Raw genomic sequence first — 26,343 nt, 5'->3', positions numbered from 1 at the left:
CAACTGTATGCAACTAAAGTTGCCCAGCTTCACTCTGTAGTATGTAGTAATAGCAGGGTAAGAGTGTCAGTAGCTGAGCTTTTAGAACTATTTGCCATCCATCGCCAGTTGCTGGATTGCACACCCTGATGCCCGTTGGCTGCTTCTGTATATCAGCTTGGGTAGGATTATATATGGTGGAACAATAAAGATGAAACAGAACCCATTCAGCACTAATAAGCGTATGCAGCTCTATCCGTTCTTCATTGAGAGCTCTGATAATATAAAAGCAAGCTGGCGAGACAAAACTAGTGGTTGGCCTTCTTCCTGTCCAAACATTTCAGTTCATTTCTCTTTAACTCTTTGATATACTTCAGGTGAGTTGTCAAGAAATCAAAGAAAGCATGTTGATTCTGAGAACAAAAGCCTCAATGATTTATGTGGAACCAGTGAGACCCATGTTCAAATACCCAGCTCATGGAGTTTGCTGTTATCTTACAGGGTTGTAGTGAGGATAAAATGGATTGTGGGGGGGACGGACCAAATTGGCTGTCCTGGGCTCCTTGAAGGAAGGGTGGGGAATAAATACATAAATGGAACTGAAGACCACAATAAGAAAGCAAGAAGGATATGTCAAACAACCCTTCCACTTATGCAGTGCATTTCCTTGCATATGGTCCTTTCCGGCTACTCCAGAAGCCGTGAAGGGTTTTACTAGAAAGATATGCAAGATAAGATTAACAGTGCAAACCAAAGACGGAGCTTTTTCCTGGATAAGTGTGCATACAATTTCTGCCCAAATGGGTGTACTGTGCTTTACCATTACCAGCCTTAGTGTGCTAAAGGGAATTGTTCATCACAAGGCACCTGCATGGCCAGCCCTTTGGGCAGAGTGCCTCAGGCAGCTGATTTGGGGTGTCATAAAAGGACAGCACATTTATTTTTTTATTACTTATTTTTTATTATTTTTTTTATTTATTACTCCCACAGAGATCCATCTGTGGTATTATTTGCCCAAGGTGCCAAAATAACCTGGCCAATTTTGGATACTACTTACCCCTACGTCTGGGCCAGGGGAAGCGCCATTGGCTGTTCTCCCTCAGGCAGCAAAATGTTTTGGGCTGGCCCTGAGGAGGTGCAACTGTAAAATGTGACTTTTGAAATCAAAGCTAGAGTAATTACATACAGAGGTTCAAATTCCTTTGTCAGAATTTGGCAGCTGTACTTTGAAACCCACCTGGATGTCACTTAAAGTAGTAAATACTCTAAAAGTGTCCTGTTTAACAATGTCTGGACATAAGTGCAGAAATATGTGCATATTTCCCTGTACAAAACACTTTTTCTGATTGCAGAAAGACAAGCAGTGGTCATCTGTGCATTCACACATATGGGCTCTGCAACTGGGTGGAGCCCCATTCAGGAAACTTCTACAGCTGAGGAATTTTGGGTGGGAACCCTCCCCCACCATCCCAGTGCGCATGTCTGTAGTCGGTGCCACCTATTCCCTAAGTTCTTTGAGACCACCCATTGCAGCCTCAGAACCGAGCAGAGCCTTGGTACCAACATCGATATCAACATTGACACCAAAGAGGTAATGGTGGGTGGGTTGTGTGAATGCACAGATTCCACTTGAGGAACTACAGTTACAACAGGTACACAACCTGCCTTTCTTCTTCGTGGTCTCTGTGCATCACACATGTGGACGAGTAAGAATCTGACTTACCAGTGGCTGGTCGATGTCCTACCAGGTCTAGCAGAGGCCGAGAAACTGTAGCTGACGTGCATATCGGTACCGATCAGGTGAGGCAGGTCTTGGATAGCGAAGATGATCTTGGTAATATTTTTCAGTGTCTACCCTCCATATCCTGAGTGCAGCTCATCCCAATAGTAAGTGTGTTGAGGTGGTAGGTGCCAGCTCGAACGCCTATCCCAATCTGAAAGTGACAACTGGGATCTGTATCTGGGAAGCTGGTAGAACCCAGAAGTATATTCTCTCTGACTCAAGGAGCAGTAGCCCGAGAACATGGAGTCCAGAGATCCTCTCTCTTCAGGAGATTGATGACCCTGGTGATAGGGATATCTGCCCCGATGATCAGTCTGCCTCCAAATTGGTACCAGGACCGGTGATAACTCTAATCTCACCTGTGATATAGACATGATTGGTATAGGATCTTGCATAGGGTCGGCCATGAGAGCCCATTCTGTAAGTTGGGCTTAACACTGTATTGGTGAATCAAGCATCAGTAGAGGAGCCAGTATGGTCTATGGTACAGTTGGTACTGAGACAGGCAATTGAAGAGTTGGGTCCATAGCTGGCCTGACTGCTGCCTTTTCCATTTCTTTTTCCTTTACTCCAAAGAGGATTGTTGCACTCTGGCCTTTTTCGATAGCTTCTTTGCTACCTATCATAAGCTTCAACAACCGCCCAGGTGTGGATGGGTCAGTATGGCCGGAATTCAGTGCTTGAGCGGAGGAGAAATCAGTCTCCAAAACTCCCAGAGGCCGAAGCAAGTGGGGAAAGGTCTCTGACAACCCAAGGTGGGGTGGGTGGGTTCGAGGACACCTGTGCATAGCAGATTTGTCCACCAATGGCTCCACCACTTCAAGGGCTTTCCTCCACAGAACAGCCTACAGCCTGTCAGAGCAGTTACATCTCACTTGTTTTGTAAAGGCTTGAAAAGGCTTGTGCCCCTCTCCCAGGCAGAAAAGACACAAGGAATGTCCATCAGTTGGAGACAGTTTACTGCCACAACAGACAAGCTTCTAAAATGAAGCCCACATGACCATATGCATGTAGGGGATTGTGGAGATCGTGAACACAAAAGAAACTAAATCCAGAATGTTAACAGGAAGAAAAAATATGAGAGGACAGAAAGACAAAGTAGAAGGAAAAAACACCTCAGCAGTTGTACTACAGACAGCGAACAATGAGAAAAGTTCCCTACGAGGCTACCACAATGGTGGTCGGAAGAGAACTGAAGGAATAGGTGGGAACCCACTAGGGACGTGCGCACAGCAACAGTGGGAGAGAGTTCCTGCCAAAAATTCCTCAGCTATAGAAGTTTCCCGAACGGAGGGCTCTGCGCAGGTGCAGAGCCCGTATGTGTGATGCACAAAGACCATGAAAAAGAAGTTAAACTTCTATGTGCATTAAAGCACAGCTGTAACTATTCCATAACACAAAAATCAGAAAAAGTTGCAAAATAAAAGACATCTAATATTTAGATTTTACATTCTGCATCTCCAGTTAATATTCTTAGGCTCATGAAAGTGACTTATGATGTGCAGTGTTTGCCTTGGCAATGGGTCAAAACCAGAAACATATTTAAGGCCAAGCTTTCCAGATATTATCTCAAGTAATTTAGAAGTTCATTATAGGGTAACCCACTAGGCCTGCTACAGTAAGGGTCTGTCAGCATTTTTCAGTGGTTATAACAGGCATAAAGAAAAAAAAATCTCTGTAGTTTAAAACTTGGCATTCAGGGTTTAAGACTGGGAGCAAATTGTTTTAACAAATTAGAAAGTTACATTGACTATTATTATATTATTTGTGGTCTAAATTTGAAAAGATTTTTGGTTTCAGCCCAACATTTCTAACATTAAACTGTTTTCTGTTTTTTATAAGTAGATAGCATCAAATCAAGGCTGGTATGTGTAAAAACCTAAGAAAATGATAACTCTGATTTATGATGTAGTCCTTGTTGTTGTTGTTCAGTCGTTAAATCATGTCCGACTCTTCGTGACCCCATGGACCGTAGCACGCCAGGCCTTCCTGTCCTCCGCTCTCTCCCGGATGTAGTCCTTAAATCTTCCTAATTCAGAAGTCTCATTTAAGTAAAGGATGTATTCTGGTGTAAATATCTTGAGCACCACAGTCAAATAATGTATAATGTCCTGGGCATAATTTTGAGCCACGAGTCAATTATCTAACCTGTTTTCAGTGCCAAGGTTCATATCTAGAATAGGTGAAGCAGTTCTGCCACTATTACTAGTACTACTACAGTAGTAATACAAGTTAATGTTTCTGAGGGGCTATTTTATCTTTCTCTGACCTGGTGCCCTCCAGGTGTTTTGGACTACAAGTCCCATCATCCACAGCCAACATGGCCAGTGGTCAGAGATGGTGAGCCATAGTCCAGTGGGAAGCCCACAATGATCAGAGATGGTGAGTTGTAGTCCAGTGAGAAGCCCACAAGCCAGACATGAGTGCAACCACTTGTGTTCCCCAGCAAGTAGTATACAAAGACATACTGTCTCTGATACTGGACATAATATATAGCCATCATGACTATATGGATATCCATGGATAACCTTATCCTCTATAGACAGCCTAATCTGGATTGGACCAGAGTCTTGCCTAAGAATCTAGAGAGCTTCTTGACTCTTGCCTAAGAAACTAGAGAACCTCTGACTTGATTCACATGATCAGAGGTAGCTTAAACAAACCATGTTGGCTTGTTTAATCCATGAAGTGTGCCAGCACATGCTGGGAGCCATTTGCCTAATTACTCTCCTGGATATGGCTTGTCTTTCATCCTAACCCAGGCAGCATGGCTTGTTTGAGGAGGAAAAAGACCTCAAATAACCTATGGGTTGTTGTTGGGTTAATGAACGGTTGTTTCCCCCTCAAACCATACCACCTATGTTCGGATGACACAACAAGCTGTTCCCAAGCAGGTAATTAGGCAAATGGTGCCCAGCATGCCAGAGCATGCGCCATGGCTTAACCAAGCCACCATGGCTTGTTTTAAGCTGCACAGCTTGTGCGAACATTCCCTCTGTTGGTCAAGATAGACCACTAGATGAGCCACAGGTCTAATTCAGCATGGCAACTCCTTATGTCTATATGATAAAGTGTCACAAAACTCTGTTGTTTTTTCTGCAACAGACGTCTGAAAGCAGATTCTCTGTCTCTCTCTCTCTCAAATATTTCTAGATTGCCTTCGAGGACAAGTCCTCCAAGGTGACTTACACAATAAAATCCCATCGAATGATGAAACAGCAAAAATTAATACAATCAACAAACACCAGCAGTAAAACATCTACCCCAGGCAGTACTAGAATCAAAAACAAAATTGAGACTAAAAACCCATAACAGTCCAATGAAACATATTCAGGAAAAGACCAGAGGAAAGAAGTAGATATTCAGGGCCTTCCTAAAAATTTGCCATGATGGGGCCTGATGGACTCCAATTGGCAACCCATTCCAGAGGCGTAGAGCCACCTGTTATCAGTGAAAACACTCTTTTTTTTTCTGTGATGATGCAACCATCTTGTAGCAACGTATACTATTAACTCCACTTTTGGTATGTCCATTATTATTTAATGTGATGAAAACTAATCAGCACCCTGTTAATTGTACCTCACACATGTTTTGCTTCTTTGCAAATACTGCATGTACTGTGTTAGTTTTCTGTAGCCTTGTCAGCACGACCATCACAGAAAAATTAATATTGCCCTCTCTGACTGTATTGTCCTATAAAGCAGCTAAATTACCGTCTTTGAAGTGCAATCAAGTTCAGCATAGTAAAGAATTCTAATACAGAAAATTTGAATGTGGTTCCTCAGAAGCTCCGTGCTATTCGTATGTTTTTTATTAAATGCGATTTTTGTGGGAATTCAAGAATGTGTGATCTTACATAGGCATTGCTTGTGAATGACTTTTTATTTTAAGTGTTATTTTAAGTGTTCAAGTGCATAATGCCAGATTATATGGAAGCCTAAATGAGTGGTAAATCCATTTCCCCCTTCTTACTTGTAAAATTGTAGTCAATGGTCTTCATTGCTTTCATATCTTCAGTAAAATGGCAATTATATCTCCTGCTAGCCCCTTGGGTTCATTGGGTTGTATCCAATGTTAGTCTAACTTAAGTCCCATTTATTTCAATGGGTCTATTCTAAATAGGACTAACACTGGATACAAGCCTCTCCATTCCTGGCCCACCCCCTGCCAGCGCACCCTTTCTAGACAGGCTGAGAGGCCTATCTAGAGGGGAAAAATTTACAAGGAGGATAGAGAGATGAAAATCACCTCTGTCTGTCCTCCCACCTGCTGGCAACAGCCCAGCAGGGCATTGGAAACCCTGCTGGGCATTGAAGCCTCCAAGATCATCTCCCATTGCCCTCCCAATGGAAGATCTGCAGTAGTTCTATAATGGAAAGGAATGTGTATCTTTACAAAACTCTACTTTGAAATTTGATTTTCAGTGTTTTGGATTATGGGCAATACTTAGGAGAGATGGTCAGAAACAACATTTACAGTTATCAGTTGATAATATGAACATCTGGATGGACAAAATGCTCCTTTGAAGAGAGAAGCTAGTGAAATTTGGAATGAAAGGATAAGCTTGCCACATTTGAAAGAAATTAATAGATATAGGCAGTAGCTAGTGTTGCATGGAGGAGATATAAGCTGTTTTGGGGGCGGGGAGGCTGATGTGGGTTAAAAATATAAAGCAGGTTAAAAATATAATAACTAAAAATGGAGCCCTTGTGAAATTTAGAAACAGAAACTAGGAGAAATTAGTGATGTACATCTTGCGGATATAAAACCAACACATGTATCTACATCAGAAACAGCCTGATTTCTAGTTCAAGGCGGGGAGAGAGGTTATTGTGTTCAGAACCTCTCCTCAGAAGAAGGACAGGTTGCTTACCCGTAGGCTGTAACTGTAGTTCTTCAAATGGTCATCTATGTATTCATACATATGGGCTCTGCACCTGCGCAGAGCCTCGATTCAGGAAACTTGTAAAGCTGAGAAAGTTTTAGCAGGAACCCTCCCCTACTGTCCCATTGCACATGTCCTGGCGGGTTCCCATCTATTCCCTTAGTGAGACCCAAATGTGACTTCGCAGCCGAAAGGAGTACAATAAACAAGCACCTTGGTATCAAACTTGAACAACATCATGAACACCGAAGCAGGGAAGGTGGGTGGGTTGTGTGAATGCGCAGATGACCACTGGAAGAACCGCAGTTATAGGTAAGCAACCTGTCCTTCTTTGTGGTCTCTGTGCATCACACATATGGGCGAGTAGCATGCTCACTTACTGGACGGTGGGTAGGTGTCCTAATTTAGAACTGAAGAAAGCACAGCATGACCAAAGGAACAGGCTGATCGAGACCTGACATCGAGGCGATAATGCCGCACAAAGGTTGACAGTATTGACACCGCCGCAGCATGGCATAACTCTGGAATGGAGACATCCCTGTCAAATGCTATTGATGTCACCATGGCATGTGTAGAATGTGCTGTCACCTTTGTTGTTGTTTATTCGTTCAGTTGTTTCCAACTCTTCTTGACTTTATGGGACCAGCCCACACCAGAGCTTCCTGTTGGCCGTCAGCTCCCCCAAGGTCGAGTCCGTCACCTCCAGAATATCGTCCGTCCATCTTGCCCTTGGTTGGCCCCTCTTCCTTTTGCCTTCCACTTTCCCTAGCATCAGCATCTTCTCCAGGGTATCCTGTCTTCTCATTATGTGGCCAAAGTACTTCAGTTTTGCCCTCAAGTGAGGAGTCTGGCTTTATTTCCTGGAGTATGGACTGGTTTGATCTTCTTGCAGTCCAAGGCACTCTCAGAATTTTCCTCCAACACCACAGTTCAAAAGCATCTATCTTCCTTCGCTCAGCCTTCCTTATGGTCCAGCTCTCGCAGCCATAGGTTACTATGGGGAATACCATTGCTTTAACTATGCGGACCTTTGTTGTCAGCATGATGTCTCTGCTCTTAACTAGTTTATCAAGACTTGTCATTGCTCTCCTACCAAGAAGTAAACGTCTTCTGATTTCCTGGCTGCAGTCAGCATCTGCAGTAATCTTTGCGCCTAGAAAGACAAAGTCTGTCACTGCCTCCATGTTTTCTCCCTCTATCTGCCAGTTATCAATCAAGCTGGTTGCCATAATCTCGGTTTTTTTGAGGTTTAACTGCAACCCAGCTTTTGCACTTTCTTCTTTCACCTTCGTCATAAGGTTCCTAGCTCCTCCTCGCTTTCAGCCATCAAAGTGGTATCATCTGCATATCTGTCCCCACGGAACAGACGGTTGGGAATCCGTACACTCCTAGAAGATCGGGATGTCAAATCCGTCTGTCCCACTGGTACAAGAGATCTGGCCTCAATGGAAGCTAATGATACCGGTGTCGAGCTCGGCTGAGCAGTAGGGCAAACCACCCCTGTCTCAGCCACCACAGGGTGATGATTATGCCGTCTATCTTGTCTTCCAGTATCTTTGACAGCACTCGAGTTAGAAGTAGAAATGGTGGGAAGAGGAAGTAAAACCCTCTGCTGCAGTACAGGAGGAAGGCATCCCCCAAGGAGGCTAGACCTCTGCTCTGCTGTAATAATTCTTGCACACCGTATTTTCCTCCATAGCAAAAAAATCTATCAGAGGCACTTCCCATCGGCTGAACAGTTTGTGGACAACCTCAGGGTGGAGCTGCCACTCATGTGACGCCCAAAAAGACCGACTCAGCTGATCTGCCAAAACACTGCTGGATCTGGCAGCATGAAGTGCTACCAGGGAAACCTCCTTTGCAGTGCACCATTCGAATATGTCCAGAGTGAGCCTCACCAATGGAGCCAACTTTGTTCCCCCTTGTTTGTTCAAATAATAAACAACAGTCATGTTGTCGGATGCCACTTGTACAGACTTGCTCCGGACCTCTACCGCAAAAGCCCTCAGTGCTTTTTGAACTGCAAGCAACTCAAGGAAGTTTATATGCTTGCCCTTCTCTGATCTCATCCAGAGGACCTGAACTCTGAGAGAGCCACAATGCGCTCCCCACCCCCTAAGGATGTGTCTGTTGTTATCGCTCTCGAGAGAGATGGTGGATGGAAAGGCACTCCTGGGAGAAGGTGATGCAGGGACATCCACCAGCGTAGAGAGTGTCTTATCCTTGCAGGAAGCCTCAGGTGAGCACGTTGTGCATCCCCTGTGGGATCAAAGACTCTGTTGAACCACAGTTGGAGGCTACTCATTTGAAGGCGGGCAAAGAGAACCACTGCAGTCGTAGCTACCATTCATCCCAAGAGCCTCTGAATCATGAAAGTGGTGATGGTACGAAAACAGAGAGCTTGGCTCACTAGTGTCACCAGTGCATCTGCTCAATCCTGGGGGAAGAAAGCATGGCCCTGATGTGAGTCTAGAAGTGTGCCTATAAGCTGGATAATTTGGGTCGGTTCCATGCAAGACTTTTGGATATTCACATAAAGCCCGAGGGCATCCAGAAGATTGCTTGTAAGCAATACCGAACAAAGGAGGCTTCTTCATGATGGTGCTACTAGTAGCCAATTGTCGATGTAATGGAAGATGGTGACTCCCCGCAGCCAGAGGTAAGCACATACCACTGCCATGCACTTCGTAAAGACTCTTTGTGCTGTTGAGAGGCCAAACGGAAGAACATGAAACTGGTACACCTGTGTTCCGATGGCAAAACGAAGATAACAATGACTTGACTTTTCGATTGCTATATGGAAATTCACGTCTTTGAGATCAATGGATGCAAACCAGTCTCCGTTCTGCAGCAGGGCCAGTATGGTAGTCAACGTCATCATACAGAATTTCTTCAGTGTGACAAAGAAATTCACATCGCTCAGATCCAAGATTGGCCAGAGCCCTCCATCCCTCTTCGGTACGGTGAAGTTTCGGGAATAAAACCCTTGCAGAAGTTGATGAGTTGAGACAGGTTGGATCACACCCTTCTACAACAGCAAGCAACCTCTGCTTCTAGAACATCCGATGGTGGTGTTGACTGTACCATACCGGGGGGGGGGGTCGAACTTGATCTTGTATCCTCTGCTGCTGATTGATAGCACCCATGAATCTGATGTGATTTGCCTCCATGCTGGAAGAAAATCGGTGAGATGAGTCCCAAAAACTTGGAGGGGTGCATCCTTGTGAAGAATCACTTCCTTCAAAGTCAAAGAGTCAAAGACAACTCTTGCCCCTGGGATCAGACTTACGGTGAGTGGATCTGAACTTGGACGACGGATATTGCCTCCGTGACGCAGATAGATGCTGCTGCTGTTGTTGCCTTTGGTAGCGCTCGCCTTGCTGCCTTTGCTGGAATCCTGGATGTCTGAACTATCTGCAAGGCTTGAATGGAGCTGGAGGTTGAGCAAGTTTATCTGTTGCCTTGCCACTCTGGTCGCTTCTGCCTGGAACACGCTGGCCAGTTCCCTCTGATCGTCGGGTAAGTGGTCACAAAGTGATCCAATTTTTTCCCAGAGGAACATTTGATATCTTGCCATTGTCATTTAGATAGTTAGAGATCCTAAGACTCAATGCTGTAGATGAATAAATCCTGTGGCCCATAAAGCCTAGTTTTTGCCCCTCCTTACCTACTGGGGCAGACTGAGTCTTGTGAGAATGACTCTGTGTCAATTCCACAATTATAGAGTTTGGGCACAGATGAGTAAATAGGAATTCCGTCTCCCTTTCCAAGACTCTGTACATGCTCTCCAGCCTCTTTGATGTGGGCGTCATGGATGCTGGCACCTTCCACGACTGTTTATAGTAACAGCAAAAAAGGAATGGCAATGGGCATCGATGTCTTCACATTAACAACATCAAACACTGGGTCTTTTAGCCTTTCGACAGGCTGCTGAGTTTCTATCCCAAGAGACTGCGCCAATCTCAGAACCCGTTCAGAGGAATGGCCCAAGTCCTCTGAAGGTGAAATGGGTTCCTGTGATCCTACTGCCCCTTCCGGTGATGAGACTGATGGAGCCACCAAGGAATAGGAAGCAGAGTTGGATTGGTAGTCATCTGTAGCGGAGTGTGGAGATGCCTCTGGATGAGATGGCAGATCTTCTTCGCACACCCTAGGAGATGCTGAAGCAGTAACCTGAGGAAGTAATGGAGGCTGCGGAGCCACCACTGGCAAAGGTGGCATCATCTGAGGAACCCAATCAAGGTCTGTTTCCATTCACTGGTGAGACACATCCTCTGCTGGTGGACACGACAAAGTGGCAGTTGGGACGGGCCTCAAACGGTGCGGGTCCAAGTCCATGTAGTCATAAAAATGATCATGGTGTCTCCAGTCATCCCAATAGTAGGTAGGGTGAGGAGGGAGAGACCAGTCCAATCGTCTATCCCACTCTGACATCGGTGATCATGAACAATGTCAGGGGTGAGGCACATAAGCAGGATCCATCTTATGGCCTGAGTGTAATAAATTGAAGATCTGGAATCGGGAGAATCTCGATGCTGAGGTAAGTATGCAGGCTGACAAAACTGGTACTGTTCCTTGCCAGGCGGCGGAGGAGTGGAATCTCTGATTTCTCTCTCGGATGTCAAGGCAATCTGTATTGTATCGATCCTGGTATCAACACCTCCACCATACCAGATCTCAGTACTGATGCCTCAGGTCTCCTCGGAATTGGCAAGTTTAGCAGTGGTGGTGTTGGTGGAAAGTCCTTTGGACATTCTGCTTGCGATTTTTCCTCAAGTCTCCACTTTTTCTTTTTGTCTGGGTCTGGGGTCTTAGGCATCGGTGCCTTTTTGGACAACTTTTGAGCTGTAGATAGCATTGAAGACCTCCCTGGAGTAAGAGGCTTCTCTGTCCTGCCCATGGTTAGAGCTGGCACAGGAGGAGAGGAGGAGGTTTGGGCTCCCTCTCTCTCTCTTCAGTTGGGGTTGATCTTTCGAAGAGGCAGGCACCTGTGCCATTGGAGCTTTGAGGGCCTCGACAGCAGCCAGTGCCCATTTCCAAAGTTCCATGTGGTCTGCCTGCTCGGTTTCTGCATGCTTGCTTAGAGAAACCCTGGGAGAATGGACATGCCTCTACCACATGTCCTTCTCCTAGGAAGAAGAGGCAAAGGGAGTGCAGATGGTGGCAACATACTCCCATGTTGCGAACACTTCCAAAAGGGAGCCTTCAAGGCCATATGCCAAGGCAAACAATGTGCGATCTAAGATCGCTCTGCTCTTGAGGACAAAGTAGTAAGAAATGAAGTAAAATAAACTGAAAGAATGAAATAACGACAGGGAGAAAGAGATACAGACAGAATAAAAAGGAAAAAGCTCAGCAAATTATCCAACGCAGTCCAGTAATGGACAAAGTTCCCGATGAGGCACCACAGTTGGCGATTGAAGAAGAACTGAAGGAACCCGCCAGGACATGCAGAATGGGACGGTGGAGGGTTCCCACCAAAACTTTCTCAGCTTTCCAAGTTTCCCGAATCGAGGCTCTGCGCAGGTGCAGAGCCGATATGTGTGATGCACAGAGACCACGAAGAAGAAGTGAGGGATCTGTTTGCTGATCTGATCCAATATCTAGAGATACATGCCTGCACATCTTGACACCGAGGCTAAATACTTTTAAAATCCCAGTGACATCTCATGCTGCTCATCCAAGTTTGAGCACCTTAAATAAAAGTTTTCAAGCAGCTTACATTTAGTAAAATTGGACTAATGAACATGCAGATGAATGGCCAAGTTTGCACAGCTTGCTGGCGAGCTGGCCTTTACTGTGGTTTTAGTCTATAAAGCTTAGTTAAGCTCTTTGACAACTTACCATTTTGACAACATTGCTTCAATATCATAGTGGTGAAGCCATCCAGAACAAATATGAAGTAGGAGATGACTTTTCAGAACGGGAAGGACATCTGCTTTAATAGAAGATATCCTGCCCAAACAGGGGAAATGAGCAGTTCTGTAAGCAAGGCAAGAGTTGTATTTGTAGCAATAGGTATAAAATGCTTCAAAAATAGTGACAATAGTTTTTTCAAACTAGATTGTCACCTTCACCTAAAACACATCTGCTGGGGTAAGAAGGCAATTCACACTCAATAGATAATATTTTCTATCTATAGCCTCTTCTAAGTGGCTTTATATGGAAAATTTATTGTTAACTAACTAATGATTAGAGCCTGTGATCTGGCTGTGAACCACAGCAAAAACCCATCCAGGACAGTGTTGAATGTTAATGACACATTTTCAATCTTACCTTGCTCTAATCTGAAATATGTATTACTACTAAAAGAATTTAATGTAGCACTTGAAATAAGAAGCTAAAATGGATTAGAAGAGCTTAACTTGTCTCTTGATCCTGGTTTAACATTCCAGCTCCACAAAATGAAATAATTCTTGATCTTATAGCTGTGTCAATCATATGATCAACAAAACTGAGCATGACCATTCTTAACAAGATAATAATTTAATTAAAGACCTTCTTTCTCTTTTCTAATGGCTTAGCTGTATTCCTTTATAAATAGCAAACAGCTAATTCTCCCTGTTAGGGCAGAACATCATTGGGCAATTTCTTCACAGTTTAGAAAGCTCTTGAATTCATTTCAAAGAATTGTGTTCACACAAGATTGCCAGGACATGGAAACTGCTTGGAGGGAGGTGTGCGAACTGGAGACTTGTGTTTTAAAAGACAGTTTCTATGGCTTACTCTTGCATAGACATGCATAGAACTGACTTGTGCTTTGTATGCCTGAAAGCTGTAGTGCTGGGGCTTACTCCTGAGTAGACATGCATAGAATTGAACTATGCTTTGTGGGAAAATGTTGAAATCAGTACAAATTATGTCTGTCCCCACCCACTTTGCCCCCCTTTACCTTTGGCCCAGCCCCCTGCTGCAATGTGCCCTCAAGCACATTATAATGTGCTTCCCAAATTATAATTCAGCTCTAGGCCACAAATGGTTCCTTATCCTTGGACTAAATAGATTGGGAACCAATTATTTGAAAGTTTGCCAATGTTCATATAAACCTGCCTGGGCCTTAAGGTCAGTCTCTAAGGCCCTGGTTGTATGTTCACCATCGAGATCGTGGCTAGCATCAAGGGTAGGTATGGTCGGATACCTGTCAAGGGCCCACTGTGAGCAGGAGGCCACTACCAAGAGCCCTGTGGACCTGCTCCTCTTCTTCACCATTGCAGCCTGGTTGTTTACCTGCCTCTTGCTCGGGCCCAGACAACAGTGGTGATGTGGAGGAGAAGCAGTAGATGCCACTGCCTACTTGCACACTGGCTCTCTGCCTGTCAAGGAGGCAAGTGGAAGCAATGATTACAAAGAGGAGGAGAAGCCATAGCAGCTGGTGACAATGGTGGTGAGAAGGTGGAGTCACTGAGACAGTGGGGCAATTGAGGATGCCCTGGCCAAGGGCCCTCCAAAACGTAGAGCCGGTTTTGTTGGAAACAAGGGATATACAGTTTACTCCTTCTTTACTTGGTTTTAGGCAAGCTCTGACAAACTGTTTGTTTCATTCTACTTTTAGTTAAAGATATTGGCTTGGATTTCTAATTGTTTATACTTCTTCTGTCTCTTAGATTGTTTTAATGAATTTTCTGGCTGGATTGAAAAGCGTTTGTGATCGCTATTTTAGTTTTATAATCTTATAGTAGTGGATTTTTTTGTGTTTTATGGCTTAGTGTGTGAGCCAACTTTGGCTGTAGGGGCTTTCCCCCCTGAAAGGCAATGTAGGCCATTTCTGCACAAGGCATTTATCATGCCTCACTGGTCACTCATGGAAGTCCATGGGCCCTATACACAATATTGTCATCCTCCAGGGCACCTCCCACTCTTTGCAACCTTTGTCGCATTGTTTTTTATGATGATGAAAGCCAGCATTTTCCCTCCTCCAGCTATGAACTGCGGTAAATCTATGGTGCACTGATGAAATTGCGCTTTATCACAAATAATACTACAGCGCCATCTAGTGGCTTTATAATGAAACATATAAACTTGCCAAGAAAGAAAAAAAAGGGGAAAGCCACATGGAAAGGAGACAATCGTAATCCCACAAGGAATCCAGAAGCAGAAGCTCTGGTAACGTTGCGGGATTTTAGCTTGGTGTAGAAATGCTTGTAGAAATACTGGTTAAATGAATAAATAAATAAATGCAGTTCTTCTCCCTCATATGAATTGGCTTCATAGTGCCCACAAATTCTCCTAGTGGCAAGATGCAGCATGGAAACAAACTATGTAGCGTGTGGCAATATGTGTAACAAGCTGTTTCCAGCAGTCATCACCATATTGTGTTAAGTGGCCAAAAACTTTATGAAGCAGCATGAAGCAGCATACGAGGGTGCCGCTTTGTATTTAAAATACTGTTCCTAAAAGAGTTAAACTGTCACTTATGTAGCAAAGTAAGTCTCTCTCTCTCACCAACCCCCCACATACACATATATACACACATGTGTGTGTGGTTGAACTTATTTAAACAAATTTTAGCTTTGTTGTTAAGTATAGGTTTCAAATGTTTAAAATAAGTCCCAAAATTCTTTAGAAAACCTGGTATAATTATATAATAAAATAAAATAAATGCAGCGGGTGAACCAAGATGGAATAATAAGAATATAAATGGGACCTGTAAGAAAACGTTGCAGTGTGGAGCACTCCTACCCATTCACCCCCCTTTTCCGTTTTATCACACTGTCTGCATTACATAGTCAGTCAGCATTCTCTGCCCGCTGAGCATACTCAGCCTTCATTGGGCTGTTTTTTGGTCTCCCTTAGTTTTTGTCCTAAAGATGTGTTGTACTTCTGCAGATACCTCCCTCTTGTGCTTGGATGGTGCTGTTTGGCTACATAAGCACCCACACTCACCTCTGAACATAAAAAATAGAAGGCATTATTCTATAATACAATACAAAACAATTACCTATACTGTCTAGATAACATAACCACAACTGCATTTGGAATGTGAAAGATACAGAACAGATCTCCCAACGACTAGTTTTATGAGCATACATCGAAACGTAATACAGCATCTGTCTCTGGGAGTGTATGTTATCTTCAGTGGGTTAATTATGGTAGTCCTCTTGTACTATTTTACAAATGTGTATGTGTTATATATGGTAAAAGATATACATCCATAAATCTGTACAGTTAATTACCCTGATCCAAAGCCATATATGCTCTGCAAGGCACATACACAACTCCATTGATGAAGACTCCTCCATTCAGTTTGATAGAAGTATCAGCTCCGAACATGCAAAGGAATGCTTGTGCAGTCTGCTCCTCTACTAAAAGGAAAGAGGAAACAGGAAGCTCATAGGTACAGGAGCCTTTTGTGTGCATTGATGCCCCTGAATTGGGGCCACATAACTGCATTTTGTTTTTAACCGTTCTTTTTAATCTGTAAAAAGGCTCATTCACAATAAATATACTAGAAAACATTGTCTTTCTTTTAATGGAATTTTCTCATCTGCTGTTTAAAAGCAAGAATGTCATACATTTAGAATAGTTAGAACAGTTCACAAATATGTATGCAGCGGCCACAGCTAATCCCTTTCTTTTGTGAATTTGACAGATTATTTCCTGACACTTGACGAGCCTATGAACAATATCACCACTACTCTAGGCCAGACGGCAGAACTGCATTGTAAAGTTTCTGGTAATCCTTCTCCAACTGTGCGCTGGCTGAAAAATGATGCTCCTGTTGTGCAAGAACCCAGAAGGATATCTTTCCGTGCCACAAGCTATGGGTCTCGACTACGAATAAGAAACCTTGATACTACAGACACTGGCTATTTTCAGTGTGTGGCAACAAATGGCAGGAAGACTGTTTCTACAACTGGGGTACTGTTTGTGAAATTTGGTAAGAAGTCCCTCTTGTTTGGAAGGCTTCTATTCCTGAGGAATGTTGGGTAAAACAGTGGAGGCAGATGTCCCCAGGACAGCACGCGGATGTTCCCCCAACATATCTCGCTAACTTAACACGCCCCATTGCTGAGTAGACCCATTTCTTCAGAATGTCAAACCAGTTAGATTAAATAATTTATTCAGTTACTTACTTATCAGATGACATTTAATAGATAAAATACTTTAATACTGCCTGGTGTAATGGAGAACCTTGTGGCAATATAAAGTTAGAAAGAACTTGCCAAGTGCTCAGTATTGAGGCCAGGGGCAATTTTACCATTAAGGGCCAAACTCCACATGTTGTTTCATGCTAATTTCAGCTTTGGGGAACGTGTGTAGATTTTTGGCAGGTCTTCAGCACACTGCTGAAGGTTATATTTCCCTCACACAACCATCCCGGTTCTGTTCAGCCACCAAGCTCCTCTACTGATATTTTAAATAATAAAAAACATGCATGTTAAATACTTGCATGCTTTTAACATTATATGTAGTTCAGCCCTTAACACAGCTAGCCAATGGGCTAATATTGCCCTTTGGCGCAAGTAACACTGATTAGGAGAAAAGCTTCAGAGTATGGAAACACACAGAGTTATGTGTGACTGAAGACTAACCATTTTAGCGTTTGAGGATCTGTCTGTCTTCCACCAAACACAGGTGAGAGAGGCATTTAGCTGAAAGATCTTGATTATACATGCTGCTTTTGTTGGTTACCTAAGTTTTGGATTGGGCTTGTTTAAAATTGTGTTTTATAGTAACTTGTTCATTCTTAAATTTGTTTAAAATTGAAATATGATTTTATGAACTTGGTACTATTGAGACAGAATTGTATGTTTTGTAAGCCACCTTGGCAAAAGTACAGTGTTGAAAGGTGGCTAAGAAATCCATTAAGGATGTAATCCTATGCATGTTTAGACTGAAACAGTCCTATAACTCCCAGCAATCCCCAGCCAGCCATGCTCGGAGTTGTAGGACTTTTTTTCTATCTAAATAACCTAAGGGCACAATCCTGTGGGGATGTCTGTAAGCCTCCTAACTTGGAGGCTTACAGCTATCCAGTGCAGAGTGGGAGGAGTGGCGGAGGCAATCTTCCTCTCGATGCTCTTCCCACTCCAGCTAAAATGCCTTTCTTGCCCATCTGCTGAAGCATCGGGGCGGGGGGGAGGCTGGAGGATTCCGAGGTCGCTTTTGTGACCTTGAAGATGTGGCTGCCACTGGCTGTAAGGAGGAGAGAGAGGGGGTAGGGAGCTCAGACTCCTGGGTCTGAGGTCAGAGCACTGACTCCGACCTCAGATCCAGGAATCGGAACTACCTATGGCCCTCCAGATGCTGTCTAGGGGTTGTAGGATTGCTAAATAAATTAAATAAATAAATTAGATGGATATAGGCTGAAAAGGAAGAGCTTATTAGTACATGGTTTAACTCTTTATCTGCTGGACTTCCGACTTATTATCAATGATGTCTGCACAATGAGTTGATAAATTTCTAAACCACCCTTCATCCAAATGGATTCCAAAATGGTGTACAATAATAAATAATACAATAAAATAAAGAATAACATGCACACACAAAGGGCTGCTTGACAGAGCTATTTTTACATATTAAATCAACCAGAGTTGATTTGTTCAATTATTTTGGATTGTGAAATCAGTCTTACAAATTTCCCGCAAACACATGTCCAGAATGCAACTTGACATCTCCTGGATAATCTAAAAAAAAAAAAAACTAGCTGAGCCAGGACGTGATCTGACTTCAGTCTATATCTGGAGATGCATTAAAACATTCACAGTTTTAAACCAACCACTGATCCGTTTTAAAACTCACTGTACCATGACTTTACTGTAAATGTGGTTGTGTGAAGTAAACTAGCCCTGCCCTCAGATCTCATCATCTGAAACCCGTAGCCTATCTTTAGAAATCCTACAAAGTAGTTTCAGCTTCCTTGTTTCCAAAATCCTAGGCTCGGATCTAAAGAGCTACTTTAGGTTAGCCCAAGGGCTCACATTAGCCCAGTGCAGTTTTGTTTGTTTTCTTTGTTTTCACAAACTGCTTTTCAGTTCAAAACTCACTTGTCATGCAGCAATGCAACACAGAGGGACTGATTTTCAAGAAATCCATATTCAAAGCTTAGTTCTTGACTATAGTTAATAGTTCACAATTTTAAAATATTGTAATTTTAAAGTGAGTCTTTCTTTCCATACTATTAAAACTGTATTCTGTTTTAGAAAACCAGATCTTGATATATTATATAATATAATTTGGTCACATAAACCATTTTTACAAACACTTTTAGAATGTTTAAATTGACAAAGCTTACAGTTTAGTGTTTCACTGATTATTTCTGCCACTCATTTTCATATTTCCTGAAAGCAAATATTGAAAAGACATTGTAATGGATACTGATAGTCAAAAATTTACCATGGTGAAACAGAGGTGTTTTTTCCCATTGTCTTGAATGGGCTAGGTCCCAATCCAAAATGTACTAAAAACCCAAACAAAATTTCATGTGAAATACTTGTCTGTCCGTGTTTGTAAAATGTACTCATTAAACTCTTAAGTAAAAATAGAGGAAATATATATGTATTGATAGTACTGACAACTGCTGCTATATAACAGTAGTTCTCAATCTTATATTAGAAACTTGGAACAATATAATGATGTAAAATACTGTTTAGACAAGCAAAGTTTTTTTTCTAGAACATCCTACTAAAATCTCTTTTTTTTCTTTTTTTATAAAAAACATGCTTCTCTAGGTCCTCCTCCAACAGCAAGCCCAGGCACATCGTGAGTTGCTTGATACTTGTTACATTAATAAATCATGTATTACTCTGTTTTTCTATAGAAGTTGTGTATGCTACTCTAGATTAGAGATTCTTTATCTTTACTGAATGGATATGGGTATTGGTGTTAACATGACATTTATTTTCTTACGACATTTGTAAACATAAAGTTCTCTTTTAAAGATAATATCCTTATCAATATTCTTTATTTTTATTAACTCCTTAATCATTGCAGGCTCCAAGTTTTCCATTTTCACACACACACTGCCCCACAAAGATTTCTGCAGTGGGCACTGTCCAAGCAAGAGGCAACCTCTTCCTTCATTAAAATTAAACAATTTGCTCACTTCCGTGATCCTTAATCCATACTAACTGGTCCACACCCCAATTCCAAGTGTTGGGAAAGCAGCAAGAAGTAGTAATGATGGATTGTGTCCCATCTGAGACTCATCTCAGTGGGCACTTCAACCAACCAAGGGACCTGAGATTTACCTGCCCTTGACAGGAGCTGGTGCAGTCCTTGGGCCAATTCACATGATTGTAGGAGTAGTTAATAAGCCACAGTGGGTTCTGAGTGGTTTGTTAATTACCTCAACCACCCACCCTCATTGGGTTCCAATGTCATGACAAGCCTTGTCCAGCAAGAGTAATTATGTAAATTGGGCTAGCACGTAACCAGGATGCACAGGGTGGTTAACAAGCCACGATTACCCTGCGATCATGTGAACCAGTTCACTGTTTTCAGTCTTACACAGCCTGCGCTGTATAAACCATCCTAGCCGGGTTCGTATGATACAGGAAGCTGCGCTGCTGAAGGTAATTATGCTAATCACTCTGGCACGTGTGGCAACTGGCACATGTGATGTAGCAAACACAACGTTTGTCTTGAAGGAAACAGACAGCAATATCTCCCTGGTTAAATACAGAATTTCCCAACGATTGAGTTCACACAACATGTTAACCCACACTCGGTGGTTGAGTATGGGTTGTTGTTGAACCGTGAGTTGTTTGTTGAATCATGGATTACGGTGTTGTCTGAACCCAGGACATTTTCCACATGTTGGTTAACCATACAGTATTGCATTTTATTTTTTTTCAAACAAGCCATCTTGAGAATCCATGGCTTGTTGTTGGGTTGTTCAGGGTGGTTAACAAGCCACACTGCATGCTTAACAAGCCACTCTGTGAAAGATGTCCTGGGTTCAGACAACATGCTAACCCACTTTTCAATGAACAACCCACGGTTCAACAACAACCCACACTCAACCACTGAGTGTGGGTTAATGTGTTGTGTGAACAGCCAGCTGTAAAGAGACAAGCTACTGCTTGCTTCACCAGAGCTACTGTGGACCAGTAAGATCAAGCTGCCCACAATATTAAGGAAATGGAACTTATGAAAAATCTAGGATGAAGTGCAGAACACCTACTAAATTCTATGACTGTCAACGATGGAAAGGTTTGGGTACCATTCTACCATCACATTTACATTCACTTCCAAAGAACTTCCATTGGTTTTCAGCAAAACATAGGTGTAAGTATTTGTGCTTAGTTTAACAGCTTGCAACTCAGTCCTAAGCACATTTAGTAGGAAGTAAGTTCCATAGAGTTGAATAAGGCTTACTCCCAAATAAGCGTACATAGAATTGCAGCCTTAATAGTCCAGTTGTTCTGCTTGTGAGAATTTTATCTCTTAGTTAACTGCATAATAGTAATAATATTACAGTGTTGCAGTGCAGCATGTTTAATGTAAATAAATGATTCTCTTGACTATGTAATACTGTCAAATCATTTATCAACAGGAAAATAAAATTAAATGTTTTGCCTGGGGTAGCAGACATAGCTAATTTATTAGAATCAACACCCTTTCATGTGGGATAGCTCTGATTTTATTCATTCCCAATCTTAATTTGTTATTACGTGCTGCATACTGTTGGCCCTAATGCATATTTAGAAGCTATCCTGAGCACACTTACTAGGAGGTAAGCCTCTTTGAGCTTCATGGAACTTACTATTGAGTAAACATGCTTAGGATTACACTGTTATATGAAGTGAATCAAGTAGCTCTGGATGTATGCCATTATGATTGCCCATGTTCACACATAATAGTAAGCCAGAATTTCTGAGAACTCTGAATTATCTTTCACCAGCAGCATGCTGTTACACACTGCCTAATTGTTCCCACTTGGCTCCTTCTACCAGCAGGAACAGCTAAACTAACCAGAAAGTAACCAGGAAGCTTAGCATTATGTCCAGGCCAGGACTCCTGGCTTTTTGCTTCCAAACAAGTCAGGAATTGCAAACTAACAACAAACCCGTCCTTCAGAGTCTGGCTTGTGAGTGGAGCAACAAACCAGGAGTTCCGGTTCAGATGCAATCCTAAGGTTTTGCTTCCTGGTTAATTCAGCTGCTCCCACTCCCAAAACCAAGCAGGAGCGATTGAGCATGCTCTTCATGAATAATAAGTCAGAATTTCCTGCAATTCTGGCCTATTGTTATGTACAAAGGCAGCCACTGTGGCAGTCTAGGTAAGATTTTGTAACCACAACCTGACATGTTGCTATAGTTTCTAATGAAATATCATATAATGAATCTCTGTGCTTTAGGTAGGAAATGGAGTTAATTAAAGGTATTCAGTTTGTTTAGGAAAATAAAGCAGTTTCTTTCTACTGAGCCTACCTTTTTTTTAGCTCTATGGGCTTGAGCAAAATCCATATTAAATCCCAATATGGGATTAGGAGATGCTTGCGTTCCTCAGTCATCCATTAGAGGTTTGGTAAGCAACTTGTAAGACACAACATCTACCACTGCGTTCCGTACTACTTCAGTTTTAATGTTAAACAAGGTGTAAGAGCTTGAGTAAAGCCAAACTAAAAGTTGTTTGTTTGTTTTACTTTGCTGTAGTTCACTGTCTTCTAACGTTTCCAGCATAACAGACTTGCTGGAAGTTGCTGGTTTCTCTTTCTCTCTGGTGACTATGCGCCAAAGTACATTGCACAGGTAGATCTGTCACTGGAACAACATCAAGGTTGAAGGTGTTTAACACTTTCCTACCCTGCTTTTCTTCTAAATCACCACCCACAAGCTATTATTTGCTCTGCAAGGGGGACAAAAACAGGCACCTACCTGTATCATATATTTTTCCACAGTGGAACAAATAGTAGAGCTTGGGGAGGGGTGGTAGTGAGGGTGCAGAATGAAATGGAAAATACTCCCAGCCCCTATGCTGCTCCCTCAATCTTATTAGCACCCCCTGCTTATCCTAGATAGTATAGTAAAAAAAATATTGAGAGTTCAGTCATAAATCTTGTGGGGCTAGTTTGGTATTAAATATAGGACTGAGTATCCTGACTGAATAAAGTAAAGAATGGCAGTGTCCTCATCCGAAGAACATGAACTCTCAAGGTCTCAGGCTAGGAAGAAAAGGTTCATTGTGTTAGGCCATAATAAATCATGGATTTCAGTAGCAATGTATGCAGCATATTACTTTCCATACATACCAGTGCAAACTGCTTGAACAGAAAGAAGGCAAAATATTTTCTTGGGTGGATCAGTCAGTACTTTTTCCCAATCAGTCCCCTATCTGTGGTAGGGAATGGGGTACCTGTCTTTTCTTCCACACCAGCAGCCATTCACATGTGTATAAAAATATGAATGGGGCCTACACACATAGAATCCAACATACATAGGCCCATTTCAAATGGTTGATTTCCCAGATAAACTACACATCCATCCAACTGAAAGTAATGCAGTGGAGCCAGGTGACACTCACATGCATTCAGTTCATGCTGGTGCTTCCTGATCCAACAAGTGTGTGTGTGTGTGTGTGTGTGTGTGTGTATACACACTTCTTCTTTGTATAGATTAACTTACGTGTATCAGGCTGCTAATGTTTGAAACTGTGCTTGCACAGATGTATCAATACATGGTGATAAGGTTTCCCTTTGGCTGAGTGGAGAAATGGAAAAAACACATACCAACAATGGAAAAGAATGAAAAAGGAGCAGGAACAGAAAATTTAAAAACAGCATTGGGGTGTTAGCCTTTGTACCCTGGTTTTTAGTCCAAAAATAGGCCTCTCAAAGCAGCTGATAAAAACCAGTGGAATAGCAGTTCAGTCTCCCAAGACATGCTGTTGCCAACCTTAAAGTGGCCATTCTTGAAGAAAGGAACTTCAAAGGGATACTCCAGCATGATAGCAAGTTTTCATGCTGCTATATGTGTTAATTCATTTAGCTATGCCAGGATGTTTGTATTATTATCGACATTACTTTGTGAATGGTCACTGTGCTTGTTTTGCATACGTTTAAGCTTTAACTTAATTGTCACAGTCTGTTTTTCATATATTTTTTTTGCATTTCATTTCTCTCTGACCTCACTATTTACATTTCTCTCCCCCTATATATACCTGTTAACTGAAGGTCGACCTATACATTAGATTAATTGTGTAGCATACTTCTCCCCATCTTCTTTGTGTGGGGCAAGCAATGTGGTCCCGCTTCTCTTTATTCACATGGTTAGGTCTTTGCCTTACCCATATAGTATTTTGCATTGTTCAGCTGCTTAAGCTATCTGGGAGCATTTTACTCTTGATACTGCCCTATATTGGCATCTCTGCCACTTTGTCCTATACTGGCATCTCTTACTTGATCCTGCTTTCAGTTCATGATGTACTAATATTCATATGATACATTTATAATATAGTATATTGAATACCACTAATCAGAGTGGATAATATTCAGATAAGCCTGCAATACCCACTTATTTGAGAGTGGTGGCGCAAAATTCCTTTATGAGATTCCTGCTAGCTGTCCCTCAATGCATACCCGTTCCCTAAGGACAGAAAGAGGAATCCTCTGCATAAAAACATGTGCTCATCTTGCGCTTGTCCTATACTGGCTGTCTTGTATAAATGATTCCCGCCTGCCAAAAAAATGTTTCTTGGAACAACTGCAAAGTCCAACACAAAATTCTTGGGTAAATTCTGTAAGACATATCCTACATACTTATGGGATTAGCACAGAAGTCTTACCTGCTTACTCTTCCAAGAGACTTAAACAGTTGTTCAAAGAAAGAATTCATCTATATTCTCAGCAGTGGGACTTATATACCATCACCCAAATGTCGTACTCAGTTTGGTATCCATTAGATAAAATGGCATTTGGTCTGGAGCAATGCTTACTGTGGCTCCTTTAAGAAAATCATTCACAGCTTTAAGAGTCCAGTGCATGCCCTCTGCTTATCTGGAGGGGAGCTTTGACAATACCCCACCTCATTCACGACTCAGCATCTGTGAGTCTGGCGAAGTTGAGAATATCGAACACTATTTACTTCACTGCCATTTGTATGAGCCTCCAAGATATAAATTTCTCCACCATGTCCTTTGTCTTCTGTCAAATAGACCTCCCTTGTATCAGATTTGTATATTGCTTGTAGGCAACGATGTATCTGTTACCACCCAGGTTGCAAAATTTGCCCCGGCTGCCAGAAAATTAAGAGCCAGGCATCATACGGTACCCTCTTATAAATCTAGGGGGAAGGACTTTGCGGTTGTTACTTTGGAGGGGAAGTGAGATGCAAACGTGTCATTTTAACCATTGTTTGTGTACTGTTTTTAAATGGGTTTTTATTGTATTTTATCCTGTGTGTTTTTTTAAATTGTGTTGGCCTACGGCTTTGAACAATAAAAGTTCATTCACTTATTTGAGAGTAAACATAATTAAACTCTGTGAGAGCTACTTCTGAGCTGAGCTGTATGGAACGGCATTGTAAATGAACCATTGGTCTACTTCATTGTAAGGCAGCCTGTTTTGAAAAATAGACTATCATTTCAGATAGCAAGAAAGTTATTGAAACACTTTTGTTGTCCCCAAAGTGTTAAACCCCTGTCCCGGTAGTAATCCATTATTTGCCACACATTGAAATCTGAGATAATTTCCATGACCCATGGAACAGCCTACTCTTTTAATGGCCTTAGAACTGTATTACTTCCTTAATCTTTGAGCTGTTTGGCTGCTGCCATGATGGATCAGCAGTCAGAGGAGAGATAGAACAGTCTGGTGCAGCAACAGCCGCAGCCACTGCAGACATGGCAGAGCAGATTCCAAGAGATAAGAGGATTTCTTAAAAGGAGAGAAAATACTTTTAGCCTGGGAAAATGGTTGAAACACTACCCTTTTCCATCTTCATGTCATTTCCCCTCTTTTTCCACTTCTTATATCATTATCTTAGACTTGATGGTGCACTTACACCAGTATAAATCAGATATAAACTGGCTGGAGAGCCTTGAAGGAATTTACAGCAGGGAGCAGAGGCGAGCAAAACACAGTTCTCCAGAATCATCTGGGTATAAAATTAAACCAAGCGTGATGCAAATTTTGCTCTTTAGTACAGACTCTTTCACAATGTCATGTTTCATTAAAAAGCAACAATCTCGTATGTCTTCCCCATATGTATATACAAATGTGGAAGCATTTCTAAAAAATTATTTGCATTAAAATGCTCTTCTTCCAGGCAGTGTTGTAGCATAATGGCTAAGAACATGAACTGTGTCGAAGGTGTCTCTAACTGAATTCTCAGTGGTGACCTTAGGTCAGTCTTCCCCAACCAGATGCCCTCCAGATGTGTTGGACTACAACTCCCAGCATTCTTCAGCCAGTCATGCTGGGAGTTGTAGTCCAATACATCTGGAAGGCTGCCTTAGGCAAACTGCTCTTCTCTCAGCCTTACTCTCCCATCTGTAATAGGGAGATAATAATGCTGAGAAGACTGAGATAGGAGTTTCCTTCATATGAGTAAAGGAAAAAGGGGCTGCATGGTTGACTATGCTCTCAGTGTCACATCCATCCTCCTGGGTCCAGGTTGTGACCTCTGTGTGTTGAGTGAAGGGGGAGCCAGCTGTACTAGTGGAGGCTTGATCGCACAAGGCTCCCAATTTCATGGAGGAAACCCCACAAGGACAGCCAGCTCCCCTTCCAGACCTTTGCTTAATGTATGGAGAT

The 26,343-nt window shown here is 42.4% G+C and overlaps 1 protein-coding gene across 3 annotated transcripts in view; it reads left to right on the top strand.

The window, feature by feature from the left end:
- Window positions 1-26,343, top strand: part of ROR1 (ROR family WNT receptor 1) — a 284,327-nt gene that overhangs the window by 211,814 nt on the left and 46,170 nt on the right. For all 3 annotated transcript variants that reach the window (XM_084852303.1, XM_084852305.1, XM_084852304.1), the window contains exons 3-4: window positions 16,237-16,524; window positions 19,319-19,349. In XM_084852303.1, coding sequence (XP_084708429.1) covers window positions 16,237-16,524; window positions 19,319-19,349 — 319 coding nt within the window. The remainder of the gene's footprint in view (window positions 1-16,236; window positions 16,525-19,318; window positions 19,350-26,343) is intronic.

This window comes from Heloderma suspectum, chromosome 4 (genome assembly GCF_057233095.1).
Source record: "Heloderma suspectum isolate Gila_16-S chromosome 4, 16-S_ref, whole genome shotgun sequence".
NCBI classification, from domain to species: Eukaryota; Metazoa; Chordata; class Lepidosauria; order Squamata; family Helodermatidae; genus Heloderma; species Heloderma suspectum.
This window is presented reverse-complemented; position numbering and strand designations above follow the sequence as displayed.